The 19,441-nt window shown below is 34.3% G+C and overlaps 1 protein-coding gene across 2 annotated transcripts in view; it reads left to right on the top strand.

Moving 5' to 3' along the window:
- Positions 1 to 19,441, top strand: part of Cul3 (cullin 3) — an 80,795-nt gene that overhangs the window by 42,134 nt on the left and 19,220 nt on the right. For both annotated transcript variants that reach the window (XM_063246031.1, XM_063246035.1), the window contains 3 exons: positions 12,425 to 12,585; positions 14,202 to 14,316; positions 15,805 to 16,033. In XM_063246031.1, the coding sequence (XP_063102101.1) occupies positions 12,425 to 12,585; positions 14,202 to 14,316; positions 15,805 to 16,033 (505 nt within the window). The remainder of the gene's footprint in view (positions 1 to 12,424; positions 12,586 to 14,201; positions 14,317 to 15,804; positions 16,034 to 19,441) is intronic.

The raw sequence follows: 19,441 nt of genomic DNA, 5'->3' as shown, positions 1-19,441 counted from the left end.
GAAGAGAAGTTTTTAATTTCATTTTTTGATGTAGAGTTGTAAGGTGAAATGTGGTAAATATCAGTTTGCTCAGCTTTATTAACTATGTTCACATCTTTCATATAAATTTTTATTTGCTTGGCAGCTGTTGAGTAATGTTAGCAGTCATTAAATAGGTTATCAATTTCTCATGTAATTTGCGGTTTTGTTACAAAGTGAATATTTATGATTGTTTTATCTTCTATTGTATTGACTTTTCATTTTTATGAAATACTCCTCTCTCCATTAATAAATATTTCTTGCCTCCTGGTTTATGTTGTCTGGTGTTACTGAATGAGCTTTCTTTTGTCAGTGTTTTTACATAGCAAATTTCTTTCATCCTTTCCACCTTCTTGTATCCTAAAAAGCGTGTCATGTTACCAGAGTAACATGGTTTTGAACCTCATTTGATATCTTTGTTTTTAAGTGGAAATATTTGATTCATTTACATTTAAAGTAATTATGGATACATTTGGATTTAAAGTTACCATTTTCCTTTTTCCTCATCTCAAATCTTAAATCTCATCTGTTCTTTATTGGCTTTTCAGCTTTTTTTGCTTAGAGTAATGTATGTGTTTTCTTAGCCCATCACCTGATTTCCTTATAAGTTGTATATCCCTTTTATTATTATTATTATAGTATTTATTTTAGAGGTTATAGTGAGCATCCTTGTATATCATATTAGATCCTTGTACCTTAGAATCTTACAACACTTTGACTCTGTTTGACCCGGGGTTGTTTAATTTTAGTTTTGTTTGCAGTGGAGGGAGGCCTAGGAAGTATTTTTGGATGCGTGCCATTTTGTGAGGAGGAAAACTGTGGAGGCACTGGCTGGTATCTTTTTCCAATGAAATTTGCATTTTGTGTTCAAGTAGTAAAGCAGTATATCACCAATGAGTTTAGGCTATGGTAGGGTTGGTCTGTTTCTGGTTTGCCTGTGTTTCCAGGGCATACACTTTACTCACAGGAATTAGCCTTCTGGGACTTTAAATGAAAGCTTGAGGTGCTAACCAGGTTGCTTTCCATAAACTGTATCTCAGATTGTAACTTTTCTCTTTCAGCACTCTGCACTATTTGCAGATTTTTTTTTTTTTTCCTTCTTCCTTGTGTTTGTTTCTTCAGAATCATTACCTCTGAGTCCTTTCCTTACTGTTTGGGAGTCAGCCCCGCCAGCTCCACCTGTGTCTTTCTGCTTTGCTCTTTTTTCCTATTCCTGCAGTTATTGCAAATGACCCAGGAGAAATGAGCGAAGGCAAGTGAGGGGCTGCTTTTTCAGTATGTTTGCCTTTTGTCTAAAATCTTGGCACTCCACATTTTCGGGTTCTTTTGTTCTGCTTTGATGCTTTTAATGATGTAGCATTTGGGTTTGTTTTTAAAGTTATGGTAAAGTACACATAACATAAAGTTTACTGGCTTAATCATTTTTAAAGATAATTTAATGCTGTTAAACACATTCATGTTGTTCTGTGAAACAGTCATGCATCTCCAGAAATTTTCAATTTTCAAAACTGAATTTCTATACTTACTTTTTTATTTTAAAGGGACTAAAACAGAATAATAAAGTGAAACAGAACAAAACAGTAGAAAATACACAATAGTTACTGTACTGCATATTGTTAACCTCTGCATAGTTGCTGTGTCAATCAATACAAGCATTAGGTTGTTTCTTTACTTCAGTTATCAGCCTGTGTTCCTCCCTATCAGTCAGTTGTGGGGATGTGGCTCCATCCTGCTGCTTCTGCGTAGCCAACTGGCAGGAAGTTGGTGTGTGTGGGGGGGGGGGTGCTGCATAGCTTTTCCTACACTTATTCAGTAGCTTCCCATTTTGCTTCCTCCGATTCTCTACCAGCCACCATTCTGTGTACTGTGTATGAATTTGACCACTGTGGGCACCTTATAAATGAAGTCGTGTGGTATTTACTGTCTTATGATTTATGTCTTTAGCACAGTGCTCATCCGTGTTATGGTACGTCAGAGTTTCTTTTCTTTCTAAAGCTAATATTCCATTGTACATATGTCATGTATTGAGTGGTGCCCTGGATTGTTTCCGAATTTTGACTGTTGTGAATATAGGTTACAAATACCCTGTCGAAAAGCCTGCTCTCAGTTTTTACTGGACATATATCTGGAAGTGGAGCTGGATCACATGATGATTTTATTTTATTGTTTTTAATTTTTTGAAGAAGTACGATTTTTTTTGAGGAAGATAGCTACAGTGTCATACATTCCTACCAATGGTGTACAAGGACTACACTTTCTCTGTATCTTTGCCATTACTTGTCTTTTGATGTGTTTTTTTAAAATAGTTACTTTCCAGGGAGTAAGAAGTCTAACTTTATTTTCCTCTAGGTTTCATAGTTATTCTTGCCAGGTAGTTGAGTGTAAATAATACGTGGAATAGCATTTAGAGGTACATGTTACTCACAAACGAGGAAACTCATACCTGTTATGTGACAGAGACAAGATCAAACTGGAGGCAGCATAGTTTTGAATCACTTCTGTAATGCAGACATACTGTATTTTCTAGAACAGATCTTCCAATCATTGCTGCAAGACAGTTACCCCTCTATCCTAATACGGACTATTTTCTAAAGGTTTTTTTCCTTTCACTTATAGGTCATTAAATGTTTCCACTAAAACCCTTCATAGCCCTGAGAGACTAAATCCATTTTACAGTGGCAGAAACTTACTTTGAGCTTAAGTTATGTCTAAGTCTTCGCAGAAAGTTTCCATGATTTTCTACTACATTTACTATCAGTTATAACGTAAAATAACAAAAATAGTAATCTGTCTATACAATTTACTATTTTATATCTTACTGGAACCCCTTTAAAAGTGTACTCAGGCAGCAGCATTATAGAAAATATTGACAATTTTATTAATTTCTATCTGATTAGACTTTCCTATTAAAATTCTAAAATAAAAATTTTCTAATATTTTTCTGAATTTTCATGTTGTTCTTTTCTATCTTTATTGTGTTAAACTTTCTTTACCCTGTATTTGTATCATGGCTTGAAAATAAATCTGTTTGAAAATTTTAATTTATTACTTGTTGATAAAAAAGATTGCCTGGTGATTAAGCATTTAGTAAGGCAGGTTCCAACTTGTTCTGGTAGCCTAACTATTGAGCTCCTTTTATTGTTGTTGTTGTTGTGTTTTAAATTTTAGAAAAATGTTGAGTCAAACTTCTCAGGGTTTATCTCTAATTTATAAGCAGGGTAAATATTTAATACTTAAAATCTGTTCCTTTGTTCATATGTTCTGTTAGGAAAATAGATAAAAAAGAGTTACAGATAATGCTTACTGTGTCAAAGAGAAACTGAAAGAGGAAATATTATTTTTAAGAGTTTGAAAAACCTGCTTGAAAGTTAACTTGATAAATTAAGCTATTTACAGCATTTTAAATTTTTGCCTAAATAAAGAGTAGCTGCTAGTGGCCACAAATAGGGCCAGCCAGGGAAGTGTAGATAAATATGGGTACTAATACATAATCTCCCTTAGCTCATTAATTTATTGAAAAAGTTGTAAATTTTAGAGCAGACATTTTTAAGAGTTTCCTTAAAATTGAGCCAAAGTACTATGCATGTTTATATTTGTAATACAATTTTCACAGTTGGATGTGACGCAAAGGTTAGTTTTAGAATTTGCTTCCTAAATTTCTCTGTTTAGTCTTACAACCAAACACTGTTCAAAATAAAACACTAAGTATGCATGATACTGAAAGAATTTACAAGGTACCTCTTTTCCACTTAGTACTTTGCATATTCAGAACCCATTCGTCCTAGTTTGCTTTTGTATGTATAACGTGATGATTTGAATGTACTTATCCTTTTCTTGCAGCTGTTACTTAAGTAATGAGTTATTTTTTTGAACTTATTTGCTTCATTTTAATTGTTCCATTTTGATTTGTTAATACCATTTAGACTTAATAAAGGCACTTTTTTATTTTCTATTTTTTTTAATTTTAAAGAGAATAAAAAGAGAACAGAACAATGCAAGCAACATGGCACTTCACAACAAGACAACCAGACATCAACAGTAGCTACCATAATGTCTCTTTTCTTCGAAATAGTTGAGCATACCTTCACACACAATATCAAACAAAACAAAATAGTATAAAACCATTCAAAAGAAGGAAATCACTATAGGACTTCAAAACCAAATAACAGGAAATGAACAGTGGCTACTGTAATGTCTCATTTTCCTCAAAAAATTGGTTTACACCATCTCACATAATAAAATCAAGTAAAACACAATAGGATAGAACCAATCAAAACAGAAGAACAAAAGCACGGTAGGACTTCAAAACAAGATGACAGTAAATCAGCAATGGCTGCTGTAATTATCTTTTCTTCAAAGTAGTTGTTCATACCATCACACATAATAAAATCAAACAAACCAGGATAAAATCCATCAAATCAATGAATGAAAGCATTATAAGACTTGAAAACAATAGGAAACCATGATTACCATAAAATGTCCCATTATATTCAAAATAGCTGTCCCTACCATCTGACAGCATAAAATCTAACAAAATAAGACTGAACAAAGCCAAACGTAATAAAATTGTGTGAACAATGCAAGAATTCAAGATAAGACAGTAAGAAATTGACATTAGTTTCCATCTTTCCTTCCCAAATGTTTCCTCCCCTTTACTCTTACATTAACTACTCTGCTTTTGGATCCCATTAACTCTTTGTTTCCTATGCGTATGAGTTCAAACTGTTTTACCCATGAACATGATCTCCAGTTGCATCTATTTACCTGCAGGAGCCTTGAGATTATTCTACTTTGTAGCTGAGTAGCTTTCCACTTCATGAAAGTAACCATATCTTTCTAATCCATCCTGCAGTTGATAGACAAGTTACTCTTGGTTTTTTTTTTCTTTTCTTCTTTTCCTTTTTTTTTTTTTTTTTTTTTTGGTCTCCTGTTCACATGGAACAACTGTTTTCTCTCCTTAGATTTTTCAGTCAGTGAATTTCCTTTCCAGTTACATGTGTTTCTTGTATACAGTATATTGATGGATCTTGTTTCTTGATCCACTCTCCCTATGTTTCTTTTTGTTACTGACCTGAGGCGATCTATATTAATGGTTACAAGCAGCATTCATTGGTTTGTCTCTGCCCTTGCTATCCTCCTGTTGTTGGCCCTCCACTTCTCCTCATCATTCAGTTGCCTATCTTGTTTGGTGATCCTCCTCTGCTGCTGTTCCTGGAACCATAGTCCTCTTTCTCTCTCTTTCTCTAGAGTATTCTTTAGCACTCTCTGTTAGATTGGTTTGGTAGTCATGAATTCCTTCTTGTTGTTTATAATGGAAGTATCTTATTTTTAATTTTGAAAGATAATTTTGCTGGTAGATCAGTGTGGGTTAGAAGTTGTTTTCTTTCACTCCAAACTCTTCTGGACTTGATGGTTTGTGTTGATAAGTCTGCTGTGATTATGATGGGTTTTCCTTTATAGGTGATCTGTGTCTTTTCTCTAACAGCTTTTAATATTCTGTTCTTGTGCTGAATTTCTCGGATTTGATTATTATATGTCTGGGTGTAGATTTACTTTGGTTATGGCTAGTTGGAGTACTATATGCCTTACTTATCTGCATGCCAGATCCATTTCCCGTGTTTGGGAAGTTTTCTTCTATTACTTTTGTGAATATCCTTTTAATTTCATTTGTGTTGACCCTCTGCTTTTTCATTGATACCTGTCACATAAATTATGCTTCTTTGCATCATGTTGTAGCCGTTTCCTAATTCTGTGTTATTTTTAAGAGATCTTTCTTTTCACAATGACTAGCTGCAATCCTGTCCTCAAGGTTTGAAGGTCTATCTTCAGTCTCTTTCATGAGATTTTGCCAGCTTTCGATTGAGTTTTTAATTTCCTGGATCTGTCAAATTCCTCTCTATATTCATTCAAGATTTCCATCATTTACCTATGCTCCTTTTTTGTCTTTGTCTTCTTTAGACCTGCTGAATAATTCTTTCATTATGTTTGTAATTTCTTCTTTTACCTGAGACATTATTTCTAACTTGGCTGCTTTTACAATCTCATGAAATTGTTTCTTTACTTCAGTTGCTATCCTTTCAGAGATTTCAGGTGTGTGACTTCTGTTTTCTTCCATTACTGTATCTCCCAGACTTACTGTGTGTGGGCTAGAGATCTGAGTTTCCCTTTTGCTTGTTTGTCTTGACATTCTCCTGGGTTCCTCCCAACAAGCTGGTTGTGGGGTCCCAGGCACTTCCCAACTTGGCTGCCCCTAAGCAGTGTAGGGGGATGGGACAGGCACCTGGGTTCCTCTAATTCCACATGTACAGGGAGGTAGTAGGATGTGGACCGGGTTCCTCCAGAGCTATGCAGCTACACTGGGGCTTTGCTGATGATCAGGGTTGCATATAGGTTGGGCTGCTTCTTTCAGCCTATGTCTCTACCCTGGGACTCCCACGATGGTGGCAGCCACACAGGGATGTGTTTGCCTGATTCTGCTACTGGATGATGGCTGTCTGAGGGCACCAGGGCCTCTAGTGGTGGCCTACAGATGCACAGGGCTTACCTGGCTGAGTGTCCCTGTTCCTGCTGGCTGCCTGTAGGAAAGAGCTTTCTGATGGCAGCTCCCTGAAGGTGAAGGTGGATCTGCTGGTTCTCTCTGCCCACATTGGCCGCATGTAGGGTGTGGCCTTTTGCTGGCGGCGCACAACAGAGGTGGATCTGTCTCTCTCCTTCAGCCACGCTGAGCATGCCTAAGAAAGGGCCTTCTGGTGGCAGCGCCCAGCAGGCAGAAGTGGGTCTTCTGGTTCTCTCTGCAAGCACTGGGCACACAGAGGAAAGCAACGCCAGGCAGGCAGAGGCAGGCCTTCTCCTGGTTCTCTTTGCCTGCACTGGGCACATGAAGGAAAGGGCCTTCCAGTGGTGGAATAAAGGCACTTCTTGACTTTGCATAGGTTTAGCTTTTGCGAGAAACATATTTTTGTGTACTGTACTTTGACACCTCCAAGCATGCCTTTATCATCTGAGTTTGATTTCTTACACATTAGTTAACTGTATAGGTATCTGCTTTTTTTTTTTTTTTTTTTTTTGGTCTTTTTGAGACAGTGTCTCGCTATGGAGTTCAGGCTGGCCTTAACGCTCACTTTGTAGTGCAGGCTGGTCTCAAACTTGCAAAGGTTTCTCCTCCCTCAGCTTCCTAAGTGCTAGGATTACAAGAGTGCACCACCATGCCTGGATAGGTTTTTGCCTTTGATCCAGCAGTAAAACAACACAGCCAGATCTTTACCAAGATGGTGGAAGTAGTAATATCCATAGCCTTATAGGGCCAGGTGCCTTGTTTGCTTATGTTTTCTTGTCTGCTGGAAGAGTTTTAGATTTTGTAGATACCTCAGCAAAGAGTTCTTCCGGGAGGTCTCCGAGATTCCCTTTTCTTGTAACAGTGAAAGACACTCATGTTTTTCCACAGCAACTGAGACCTACCTAATCCTAACTGGTTTTAAGAAAAAAGTAGGGCTTTTTAATTTTTATTCAGCCCTATAATTGTTCTTGGAAAGGAAGTCTTATTATAACTGTTCTTTCAAGACTAGAAAAATATGACAAGATACATGATTATGTCCCATGTGAAGTGTTTGTAAGTTGCTTTATCAGGCTGTATATGAATGAAACCAGTGACAGAAGCACCTGACCTCTACCCATCTCTGTGAAAAAGAGTACTTGAAATGGTCCCCATCTTGGTTCCTTCCTTTTACAACAAGGTCTACTTAGCTTGTGAAGTTTCTTGTTCCCTATAGACTTCCTTGGCCAAGAAATAGCAACTTCAAGAAAAAGCTATAAATAGAAATTTAAGGCATAGTTTATCTCTTTGGCTCCCATAGTAGGCTTCAGACACATGGTTTTCAGAACATTTTATTTATAATGTATGTTGGCTTTAAAAATGTAAATAGAAACTTCCACCAACTTTGTATTTCCAATGAGCTGTCTGCAATAAATCAGTGACTAATGTTGAACTCATACAGAGCTGTAGTATTTTAGACAGCCTGAGGGTTTTTATTTTTCTTCCTTGTAGTACTGAGGTTTGAACCCAAGAAGCGCAAACTATATCTCTGCCTTTAAATTTTTCTTTGAAATAGGGTCTTGCTAAGTTGCGCAGGCTACCCTTGAACCCTGGTGGCATAGCCTCAGCCTCCTAAGCATCTGGAAATACAGGTGTGGGCCTCTTGTATTGCTAGTCTGAAGGGTTTTTTAGTTGTTAGTATATTATCTGTTTTTTGGTATGACTTTCTTAATTTTATTCATACATTAAAAGTATTTTTTTTCCGCTAGCGATTAACAAGAGCCATGATTTCAAAAAAATGTTCACATAGAAGTAGACAAAACCAAAAATTTAACAGTAATTTAAATGATTAACATTGTTTAAATAAGTTACTTTTTTAAACAAGAAATTATTAGAATCTGTTATGAAAATGTTGTCAGGTGCCTAGAGGCTGAATTCCTTTTGCTGTGCTACTCAGAAATAAACAAATGTAGTATGCTTAACATATGTTTTAATTTTTATCATTGGTGAATTTGCAGATCACAGTTTATTCTAAATATATGTTTGCATTTGTTGTTAACATTCATACTTGAGTTATATGTGTTACAGCTTTTATACTTGATAGTAATTGATGATATATATATATCAAACACTTAATACAAATAACTTACTAATTTTACTTGTCACCATGAAGATTTTATTTTAGGCTTTTCCTTTTCCACTTACTTGGTCTCTGGTATCTTTAATCAGATTTCAGGGTTAATAATATTTTTTATTAAATTAAAGGAGACTTAGTTGTAATCATTATGTATACCTTGACAGTCTCAAAAAACATGTTTAGTTCTTCTGTTACAATATCTCTGTTTCTCTTGTCCTTTAAGTTACCTCTGTGTTTACATCACATGTGGCTTCCTCCTCAAATCATTTCCCCTTCACACTCACAGCATCCCTGAGGAATTCGTCACCTCTGTCTCATCCCCTTTCTTCCTTTTTCCCCCAGAGAACTTGAAAGAGAATAATTATGTGGTTATAGATTTACTATTATTTCAGTACCAATAGCATCAATCTACTTAGAATTTGGAAGAGATCATAAATACAGAAGAAAGAAGTAGAAGTAGTAAATACAGAAAAGAGAAGCTGGCGCTATGTACATTAATTTTTGGTCAGAGGACTAAAGTTTAATAAGAAATCACACTAAAATTTTCGTGGCTATCTTTACCAGTTTTACCATTCTTTTTTACTCAGGGCCAGATTGAATAAATCACTTGTCAAGTTCACATGGTAGGTAACAGCACAGCCAGAGATGATGCCCAAAAAAATGCTCATATTTTTATCATTATTATAATTTCATATTCAGAATTTATTATAACTGATATAGTCACTAGAAAGTAACTTAGTAGATTCCATGTGACGCAATAATTCCTCTCTAAGGATCTTCCACAAAAAACAAAAACATACATCTGTAAAACAGTTGTACAGGCTTAAGTCACATTAGTCATAATAAAGAAAAAACAAATATCCGTCAGCTTAGCTCTAAAAAGAACAATATACTGATACATATTACAGCATTAGTAAGCCTTATAAACTACGTTTAATGAAAGAAATTGAACATGAAAGATATCAACTACAGTGAAAAGTTGTAAGAAGAAAATTTATGCATAAGCAGAGGTATTGGGAGTGGGTATTGATTGCAGACAGGCCCAAGGGATTTGTCAGGGTGATGAAAATACTCTAGAACTTGATTAATAGCAGTAGTTGCATGATTATAGAAATTTGAACATAAATATCATTCAAGTATAAATTACCAAAATACTCTTAAAATGAATGAACTTTTATGTCAAGTAACCTATACCGTGAGCAGTATAAAAAGAAACATTAAAATATCCTAATTTATGCTAAAGATTACATTGTATATGTTTTTTCTGTCAGGCAAGCAGACAGAGCCCTAACTTAATTATTTGTCAGTTCTCTTACCCTAAATTAAAAACATTTTGTTTCTTTAAAAAGGAGTTATCTTAGTAGATGTCAACTTGCTAATTTGCTAATTTTATATATGTGTGTGTTTGCATACATACATTTTTTTTCTTCCCTTAACAATTTGCTTAGTATGCTATATGATTGCAGTGTAATTGAAAGTTAAAAGCATCCAGATTGTTAAGAAGTTCTGTTTCATCTCAGGCTACTTTGTATTATAGATATCTCTATTCTGCTACTACCAGTTAAGCTTTGTGCTTCCTGAAAGTCAGATGCTTTTATTTTCACACATGTTTATGTCTGTTACTATTATTATTGTATAATTTAATATTGTCTAAACTGATAAAATGTGAAAAGCAGCAGAATTTTTTTCCTTGGCAAAATAGATTGCTTTTGAGGCGTTTTATTCTAGGTAAATGTGTAATATATTGATTTGGATTAGGTATAGGCAATTTAAAACATAGGAATAAAATTGTAAAAATCTTGAAAGATATTTTATATTTAAACTGCTTTGCAAATTTCTTCAATTAATCATGTACCATAATGAAGCTGAAACACTAATGTTAGTGTACTATGTATAAGTATATAAGTAAGATGATGTTGATCTATTAGAGAACTCCTTTTCAAAGAAAATTTTAATATCTGGAGTGTCCAGATAGTAGGTAAGCAGTAAAGTATATGCTTAACAGCATACACAAGGCTCTGAGTTTAATCCCCGGCATCTTCATCTTTTTAAAAAAGTATACGGGGAAGGAGGAGTTTAACATCTAAATAATCCGTATATTTTAAAGTTTAAGATTCAGGTGTGCTGAATAGTTGCTTTGTTTTACCACCTGTTTTTGTTTAACCAGCCATTAGGTAAAAGAGATTCTCCTGGAGAATCCTTTTCTGCACCACAGATAACTTACATTTAGTACTGTGAAAGTTGAATTTATGGACAAATTCGCTTAAACAATAATAGAAACATTTATTTTCACTGAAGTTGATGTCAAGATTTGAAAACATGGAGTTCTAAGATTGTAAAAAGTGTAGAACTATAAGCACTACATATGGTAATAGAATGGCTTTTTTTTTTTTTTTTTGCCTGCTGTATAAGATGAATGAATGAAGAGAAGATTTCCAGGGTGGTGCTGTAGTAGTGAGGGCTGCACATAGAGAATTTAAAGTTGTGTGGAAGATTGATCAGTAGCACCCTCGTCACATTGTTAGTATGGGAAATCTCTTAATCTTGTAGTTTGGTCATAGTTGTATTGCTTCAAATTTATATCTAGTACAGTATTCCAGAAGGTTCACAGATAACCGTTGGCATTAGCTCTTAACTGTTTTTTTAAATTACAGATTCCTCCAGGAATGTGGCAAAAGCTGTGAGCTCTCTTTCCTGAGTACTTACATAAAAATAAACACATAGTGATTTTCTGTTGTTAGAGGGTTTGATGGACAAGAAGGATCTTTGTTAAGAGGAGAAAGGAATTAAATTGTAACATTCTTTTCTGTATTAAAAACAATATGCTTATTTCTTGGTTTAGTATATTATGCTCCAAATAAGACTTCGACAGCCAGTAATTCCAGATTATCTGTGCTGTTTAAAGCATGATACAAATAATTTTGGTAAGAACATGAAAGTAAGACGATTGGCAGAATAAAACGATTTCAGTAAGTACTGAGTCTGAGGTGACAGAAACCAGAAGTGTCTTCATTGTGTGATACTTAATATGGTACTCTTATAGTGGCTTTTTATATTTACCAATAACAGTTTAATTCATGGATCTGTATTTCATTCCGATTTTAATTTTGCTTGAAAGGAAATAGTCTTTTAAATATCTAAGAAAGAACCTGATTGAGGCCTGGTATAACTTTGAAGAAAAAACGTGATGTGCCTTTCTCTGCTTTATGTTTATTTGCCCTCTCTGGGTGTGGTGGTTGCTTTTTCTCATTTTCTTTCCTAGAGTAAATTACAACTATCTTGTAACCATCATTTGTTTCAGTAGTTATTATAGAGTGTAAAGATTTCATTTTGTATAATTTGAATGGTACTGGAGAATTTAATAGTACTTAAGATAGTGTGAAATGTTTGTCATGTGAGAAAAAACTGCTTTTGGAATTTTATTTCTGTTGATGTCATCATCATTATTATCATCATTGACATAGTTGTCATTGTTGTCAGTATCATCACTGTACTGGGAACTAAACCCATGCCAGGAGCCTAGTGCATATTAGGTAAACACAGTACCACTGTGTTACACCTTCTACTCTGTTTTAGGTTGCACAGTTGAGATTCTCATGCTTCATCAAGCCCTACCCTTAGAAGCTGCTGTCACAAATGTGTGCCATCACATCCACTATATCCATTATTTTTATTGGCTGTCACAATACTTTATTTTTGTAAGATGTGCATTCAGGGTTATTTTGTTTTAACTGCAGGACCGTGTATATGTACAACAAAATAATGTGGAGAATGTCTACAATTTGGGGTTAATTATTTTTCGAGATCAAGTTGTACGTTATGGGTGTATTAGGGACCATCTTCGGCAAACTCTGTTGGATATGATTGCAAGAGAGCGGAAAGGAGAAGTTGTAGACAGGTATGTCATTTATCTTCTTACTCTTTTTTTTTTTTTTTTTTTTAATACTTAGGATCAAACTCACGACCTTGCACTTGCCAAGCAGGCACTTAAGCCACTGAGCTAAATTCCCAGCCCATTTTCTTACTCTTGTACTTTGAATTTTCAGTGGTTGTCTCAGTAAACCAATTCATTGTCATAGTTTTTATTAAAATAAACTCTTCAATGTCTAGCACTTTGTGAAACTTTTCAAAGCTATCAGTTACTTAGAATTGAAGCACATATCTCTTACATTTTTAGGAGAGACTATCCTAAGCTTTGTTTAATGTACTTTTCCAAAAAAAAGTCAGACATTAGTCACAACTTTTAAGCTGGTTGGCCTGCTCTAGAATTCTGGATTCAAGTAGTTGCACCTCAGGCTCTCCAATACCTGGGACCACAGGCAAACACCACTGTGCCCATCTGAACTTTGATCTATCCTTCATTCTTAATCGTTTTGAAGAAAAATGTTTATCATAGTCTTAAAATGACAGAGAGGTATATCCCCCCTTTCTGAATCATATATCTGTTTTTAATTGCAATGCCGATTTTATGATGCTTTTGCTAAAATGCCTTGTAAGTAAGTAAGATTAATGTTTCTGCTTTTCAGAGCACTTGTTAGCTTCAAACCTGTGACATTTTTACTGTTTCAGCTTTACTGCTTGATCAGGATTGCCTGAAAGCCTTTTAATGCAAAAATTTATATTGCCTAGAAACAGCTGTATGTTATTATTTACATCCAGTGATACAGTCTGCCTTACCTATTTGCATTTTCCCCTTCTCTGGATTCTAAATAAACAGCTGTTTATCTTAAATGTATTTTCTTCAAAAAAGTTTATGATAGGATAAAAATAACTTGAGATAAACAGCTGTGGAGTCATTACATTTTCCAATTAAATTTTTCTCTTTTATTGAAGAAAGGTAAAACAATTTCATTGCAATAATAGAATAACAATAACTAATACTTTGCATATTGTTACCTTCAAAATAGTTACTCAGCATATAAGACATGCACATAAAAAATTCCCCAGTCACTATTAGCATGAATCTTTCCTTTGAGTGAGCCAAGCAACACTAATAGTATAGCTATCTTGCATTTTTCTTTTTCCCTCCCTCTCCTGCCTACTAGTTGCTTTTTCCTTTTAAACAAATTACTTCCCATTTCCCAATATCTGTACATTTTAGACCTTACTGACTTTCAACCAGAGAGACAATATGATGTTTACTCAAGTGAGTCTGATTTGTTTCACTTATGAGTAGTTTTAAGTTGCATCTATTTACCTATAGAAAAGTCTCAAGTTTATCTTTCTTTATGGCTGAGTAATACCTCTTTGTATAAAAATACCACATCTTTTTTATCCATTCCACGATTGATAGACATTTGAGTTGTTTCCAAGATTTAACTATTACAAGTTGTGCTGCTGTAAACAGGGGTGTACATATATCCCCAAAGCCTCTCCAGCATAATTAAATTTTTTTATTATTACAATACATATGAATGAGTCACTCCTGGGAGATTGATCACTTTAATAAAAGTTAAGTATTCTGAAGGTTTTGAATATTTCTGTGAATCTTTATCAGATAACTTCTTTTTACAGAGGTGCAATAAGAAATGCTTGCCAGATGTTAATGATTTTAGGTCTTGAAGGAAGAACAGTCTATGAAGAAGATTTTGAAGCTCCTTTTTTGGAAATGTCTGCAGAATTTTTTCAGGTAATCAATGAAGATATAGATGAATAATCTTTTAGGATGTCTTTAACATTATTGAATGTAGGTATTAGTTTGAACATTTTGGCTTTTTGACCGAGGCCCAATGAGCAAGGGAGGATGCAAAAAGTACCTGTTAGCACACCAACTCCAATTTCTCATATTCCACTGAAGAAACTCAGTGATAACAATTTGAAGAATTTGAAGGTGAACATTATGTGTTACAAAACATGTAAACTTAGAAAAATTCTTAATATTTTATTAAAGTAACATAACATCATAGGTAGTATATAACAGTGAAAGTATGGCTGCATATAAGGATATGCACGATTCCATAGCATACACATCATATTTATCTTAAAGTTCATTGATTAGGAAATTATAGGCTAACTCCAAAAAAGAAATTACTTAAAAGTCTTAATTTAGTAGGTGATCAGTAAGAGCCATTATATGTATAAAAATGAAACTTGAGCAAGGGATTTAGCTCAGCAGTGAAAGCACCTGCCTGGCAAGTGTGAGGTCGCAAATTCAATCCCCAGCACCAAAAAAATAAAATACTCAATGAATTTTATTGCCATTAATCCATTGTTTTAAAAAAAGGTGGACTTGGTGCTTTCTTCTTCATAGTCAGTTGGTAGACCCTCAGGAAAATGTTTGTGGCTACACTGGTGAGCCCAGAACATATTTCAATGCTTATGAGTTATTAGTTTATCATGTACAGTGTCTTTATTATCTAACATTCCATCAGATAGTTCTGCATGTTTTTGACAGTATTTTTACTTTCTCATAGTTTTAATTTGATTTCATTGCTAAAATGTGCTACAGTGATATTTGTACCGGTGTATAAATACATGTACTGTTTTTAATAATGAGTGGAGATAATCTTACTCAAGATTTTTGTTTAGTATATCTACTTAAGAACTCGATAATTTTAAGAATTAAAGCTACTTTTTATTAAGCAAATGGAAAATGTTATTTTGTATGTATTGTTTATATTATCATAAATATGTTTATTATCAACATAGTTTTGTTTATTACCACTACTATCAGGCTAAAATCAATTGGGTTAATGTTTGCAATATAATGGAACTTCTGCAAGATAGACAAGGTTGTTACTTGAAAGCACCTTTTCTCAAATTGTATTATATATAGCCCTTTGTATCAGGGAATGGGGTGGGCAGACTTTAATAACCAGCAGGATGCCAGCAAAACTTAAGATGAATAATTCATCTTTCTATTAATAATGTATAATGAAGTGAAGAATTTCCTGTTCTCATTTGGAGTCTCATGCATCCCTCTGGAGTACACTGCTTACAGATAATGTATCACATTAGTTTTAGGTAGGCAAATTGAAGACTATAATTCAAACTATGAGTATATGTAATGAGAAATTACGCAAAATCTTGGTTTACTTAGGCTAATTTATGAGAAACATTATAGAAACCAAGTTAAAAGCAGAAAGAAATTGAAAAAGATCATGTCATTTAATTACAGATGGAAAGCCAGAAGTTTTTAGCTGAAAACAGTGCTTCAGTATATATAAAGAAAGTAGAAGCTAGAATTAATGAAGAAATAGAACGAGTGATGCACTGCCTTGACAAATCAACCGAAGAGCCCATTGTAAAAGTGGTGGAGAGGGAACTCATTTCCAAGCACATGAAGACCATAGTAGAAATGGAGAATTCTGGGCTAGTACATATGTTGAAAAACGGAAAGACAGAAGGTAAGTGTTATAAATGGAACAATATTTATTCTAACTTCAGTTTTTACTCTACAGTTAGACTGTGAATGTCAGTTTTCAAGAAATTATGGTAGATAGTATTAATTTATCACTATTCTTTATACAATTTAATAATGGTTTATACCTTAAAATAACGATTTTCAGTATTTCTAGTGATCTGAGTGAGATTTTCCTTTGCATAAGTAAGAGGTTTAGTATTATTGCTGAGGCCAGTGAGCTTTCTCTATACTCTATGATACCAGTGAGTTTGGGTCCTTTCTATTGATATGTACTCAGCTGTAGTTTATGTGTCTCTTTTTAAAAATTCCAGGTTTCCATCTTTCATTTTGTATGGAGTTTTCTTGTAAATTTAGTTGTGAAAAAGTCCAGAAACTACAAACATATCAATGTCTTTCATATTGATATACTGTATTTAGTTAGTGGAAAAATTAACATTTTTGAGGTAACTGTAATATTATTTATAGTTATTTACTTTTTTTCTTAAAAAAGACATAGAAGTAATAAGTATCATAAGAAAAATTGTAAGTGAAAAAGCAAAAATCATACTGACTTCATTTTTAGTTTCTGATACTTTGGATTAAAACTTACTTTCCAAACTAGAAATACGGTATTAGAAAATAAATAAACCTGGTTATCATGTTCTTCTACTTCTTAGATGAAATCCTAGCAGTATTTTACCTGCTTATCTTTGGTAAAACAGAATACTACTGTTGGTCTCATAATATAGATCAGGAATAGAAAAGGATTTTTGAAGGAGAGTTTTTAAGAGACAAGAGTACAAGAGAAGTGGGTTAAAGATGGATTTTAAGATAGATTTATCCATTATTTTTATTTGGATCTTTGCCTGTGTTATATTTCTCTATGTAAGTTTATGAAAAGTTGTATACAAATTATTATTGAATCAGAAAAACTCCTTTGTAAGGGTTTCTCTGCTGCAGCAAACATGTTCTGCTGCATTTGCCAGGTTTTCTAAAATAAGGTACTCTAGGATAATTGTCTGCAATAGGGGGTTGGTAAACTTTTTCTTTATAAAAGCAGATATTTTAGGCTTATGGGCTTATGAACCAATCATCCCTGCCATAATAGGAGAAAGTAGCTGTAGAAAAATTACACAAAAGAGAAAACCCTGACTTTTGTTCTTCTAAAATTTCATGAGCCCTAAAAGTTAAATTTCATGTAATTTTCACATCACTAGCTTGTTTCTGAGTTTTTTTTTTCCCACCAAACACTTAAAAACATTGTTAATTTTATAAGTTCTACAGAAATAGTTGGCATGAGGAATTTTGATCCGTTGGCTATAATTTGATGACTCCTAATCTAAATAGTCTCTGACAGACTAGACTTTATGAAAAGCATTTTTGCCTCCTAGACAAAATGAACGTTGAAAAACAGTCATAATGTAGTATTTAGGTATTGAGTTCCTGCTGTCTTACCTGCCTTGGGTGTGTGTAGAGGGAGGTGATTAAATGGGCTGGAGATTAGGGCCTGGAAAGTATTGGATAAGGGTATTGCTGCTGGACATGCTTGAGTTACAACATCTCTGTGATCTGTATGAAGACCTGTGTTAAAGGTATTAGGTATGTCCAACGGTGGCCAGCACCTAGTAAGATCATGAATGAAGGAAATAGCGAAACAGTGTTTACCATGGTTTTGCTCTGTTTTGAACTTTGTTTTCAAGTAGCTATCTGTGATTCTAGATTGTTTTAAAATTCTGGCTTCAGTTTTCCTGACTTACTACTGGGGACCTAATTATGAATTGTCTTAATTGTGGTGGTCCCTACTCTTGCGCCATAGGTTGAGAATGTCTCAAAAGCATAATCCCACCATTAAGAAGCCAGATTCTCATAAATCAGAAAGTGAAAGTTTCTCACTGTGGCAGGTAAATTGCATTGGTTATTATATCCAGACAAGAGTGAAACAAAGTTTAGCTAATACCTTGTTTTTACTGTTTTATTGTGTATTTTTTATTTATAAGAAATAGTACTTAATTTTGAATTGCCAAATATTTTTCATTTACTCTTTCACTTTTTTTTTTTTTTTTTTTTTTTTTTGACACAGAGTTTTGCTGTGTAGTTCAGGATGGTTTTGAACTCATTGACCAGCAAAGGCAGGCCTCAAACTCTTGGTGAATTTTCCTTCCTCAGCCTCCCAACTGCTGGGATTATAGGCATGTGCCACTTCACCTGGCTCTTACTCTTTCACATTGTTAATTTATCTCCCAGTTATCTTTTAGTGTCCCTCAGGCAGGTAGACAAATGGGAACCACAGAGGCACTGCTCCTCAAATCAGCATGAAGTAGATACATGAGTCAAAACCTTCGAACTTCAGGGGCCATGAAAATGTATTAGTCATATCTTTTATTGCTGGAGGGTAGTTGTCTGGTGGCCCTGCTCTCCTACTCTATCCACACCTGAGCTTCCATGCTCTGGCTGCTCTAGGTTGTCACTGAGCTTAGTAGGGCTACAGGTGCAGGCCCATGCATGGGGTGTGAGGTTCCTCTAATGGCAAATTTTGGCTCAAGACTTCTCTTGGACAGGGTTTTCTTCTAAGTATCCTGCAGCCTAAACTCTGTACCCAGTCCTTGTTTTTCTCTATTCTTAGAGCAATAAGACTCACATCAGAGTCGGGTCTCTCTACCTATTGCTTTTTCCTCACATTTCTCCTTTACCTTTTACAAGCATTTTCCATAATAAATTTCTAATATATTAAAATACATCTAAGTTGTATTAATTTATATTAATTTATTACAGCTGAATATACCATATAAACAAAACTTGTAATAACATAGGAACAAGATAGACAAGAAACATTTCATTAGAGGTATTGGGCATGCCACCATTGCTGAAGTTTGTATTTATAAATTAGTGTTGCATTTTGTAATACTTGTTTTTAATGTGGAAAACTATACTGTGATATATGCCACCTATATGTGAATATACAACATAAGCAAAAGTTATAACAACGTAGGAATAAAATAGTGAGAACTTACTGTTAATACAATTAACTGTTAAAAGTCACTGAAACAAATTTTAGAATCCTCTTTTGTAAAATTTGTTTCTGTATATTTTAAAAATACTACTGTATTTGTAAGTACTAAATTGCTCATAATATAGCCAAGAGTAGGCAAATCAGGCCTGTGACCACTGTAGTTGAGAAGACTTAAAATAATATTCTGTATAAATTTTCAGTCCCCATAAAGTTTTATTTGAAACAAATGCTCAGTCATTTATGTATTATCTGTGCTTTGCTACACTGACAAAATTGAGTAATAGCATCAGAGACTGTATGGCTGACCAGTGTAAAACCTTTATTACTGATGCTATACAGAAGAAAATTGGCTAGCCCCTGACCTAACTGCTAATTTGAATTTCCAAAGTTTTTAAAACTAAG

Source organism: Cavia porcellus, unplaced genomic scaffold (assembly GCF_034190915.1).
Source record: "Cavia porcellus strain 051 isolate PalLab524CR breed Dunkin Hartley unplaced genomic scaffold, mCavPor4.1 scaffold_1, whole genome shotgun sequence".
Classification (NCBI taxonomy): Eukaryota; Metazoa; Chordata; class Mammalia; order Rodentia; family Caviidae; genus Cavia; species Cavia porcellus.
The sequence above is the reverse complement of the archived record's forward strand: the minus strand, read 5'-3'. Positions and strand labels throughout refer to the sequence as shown.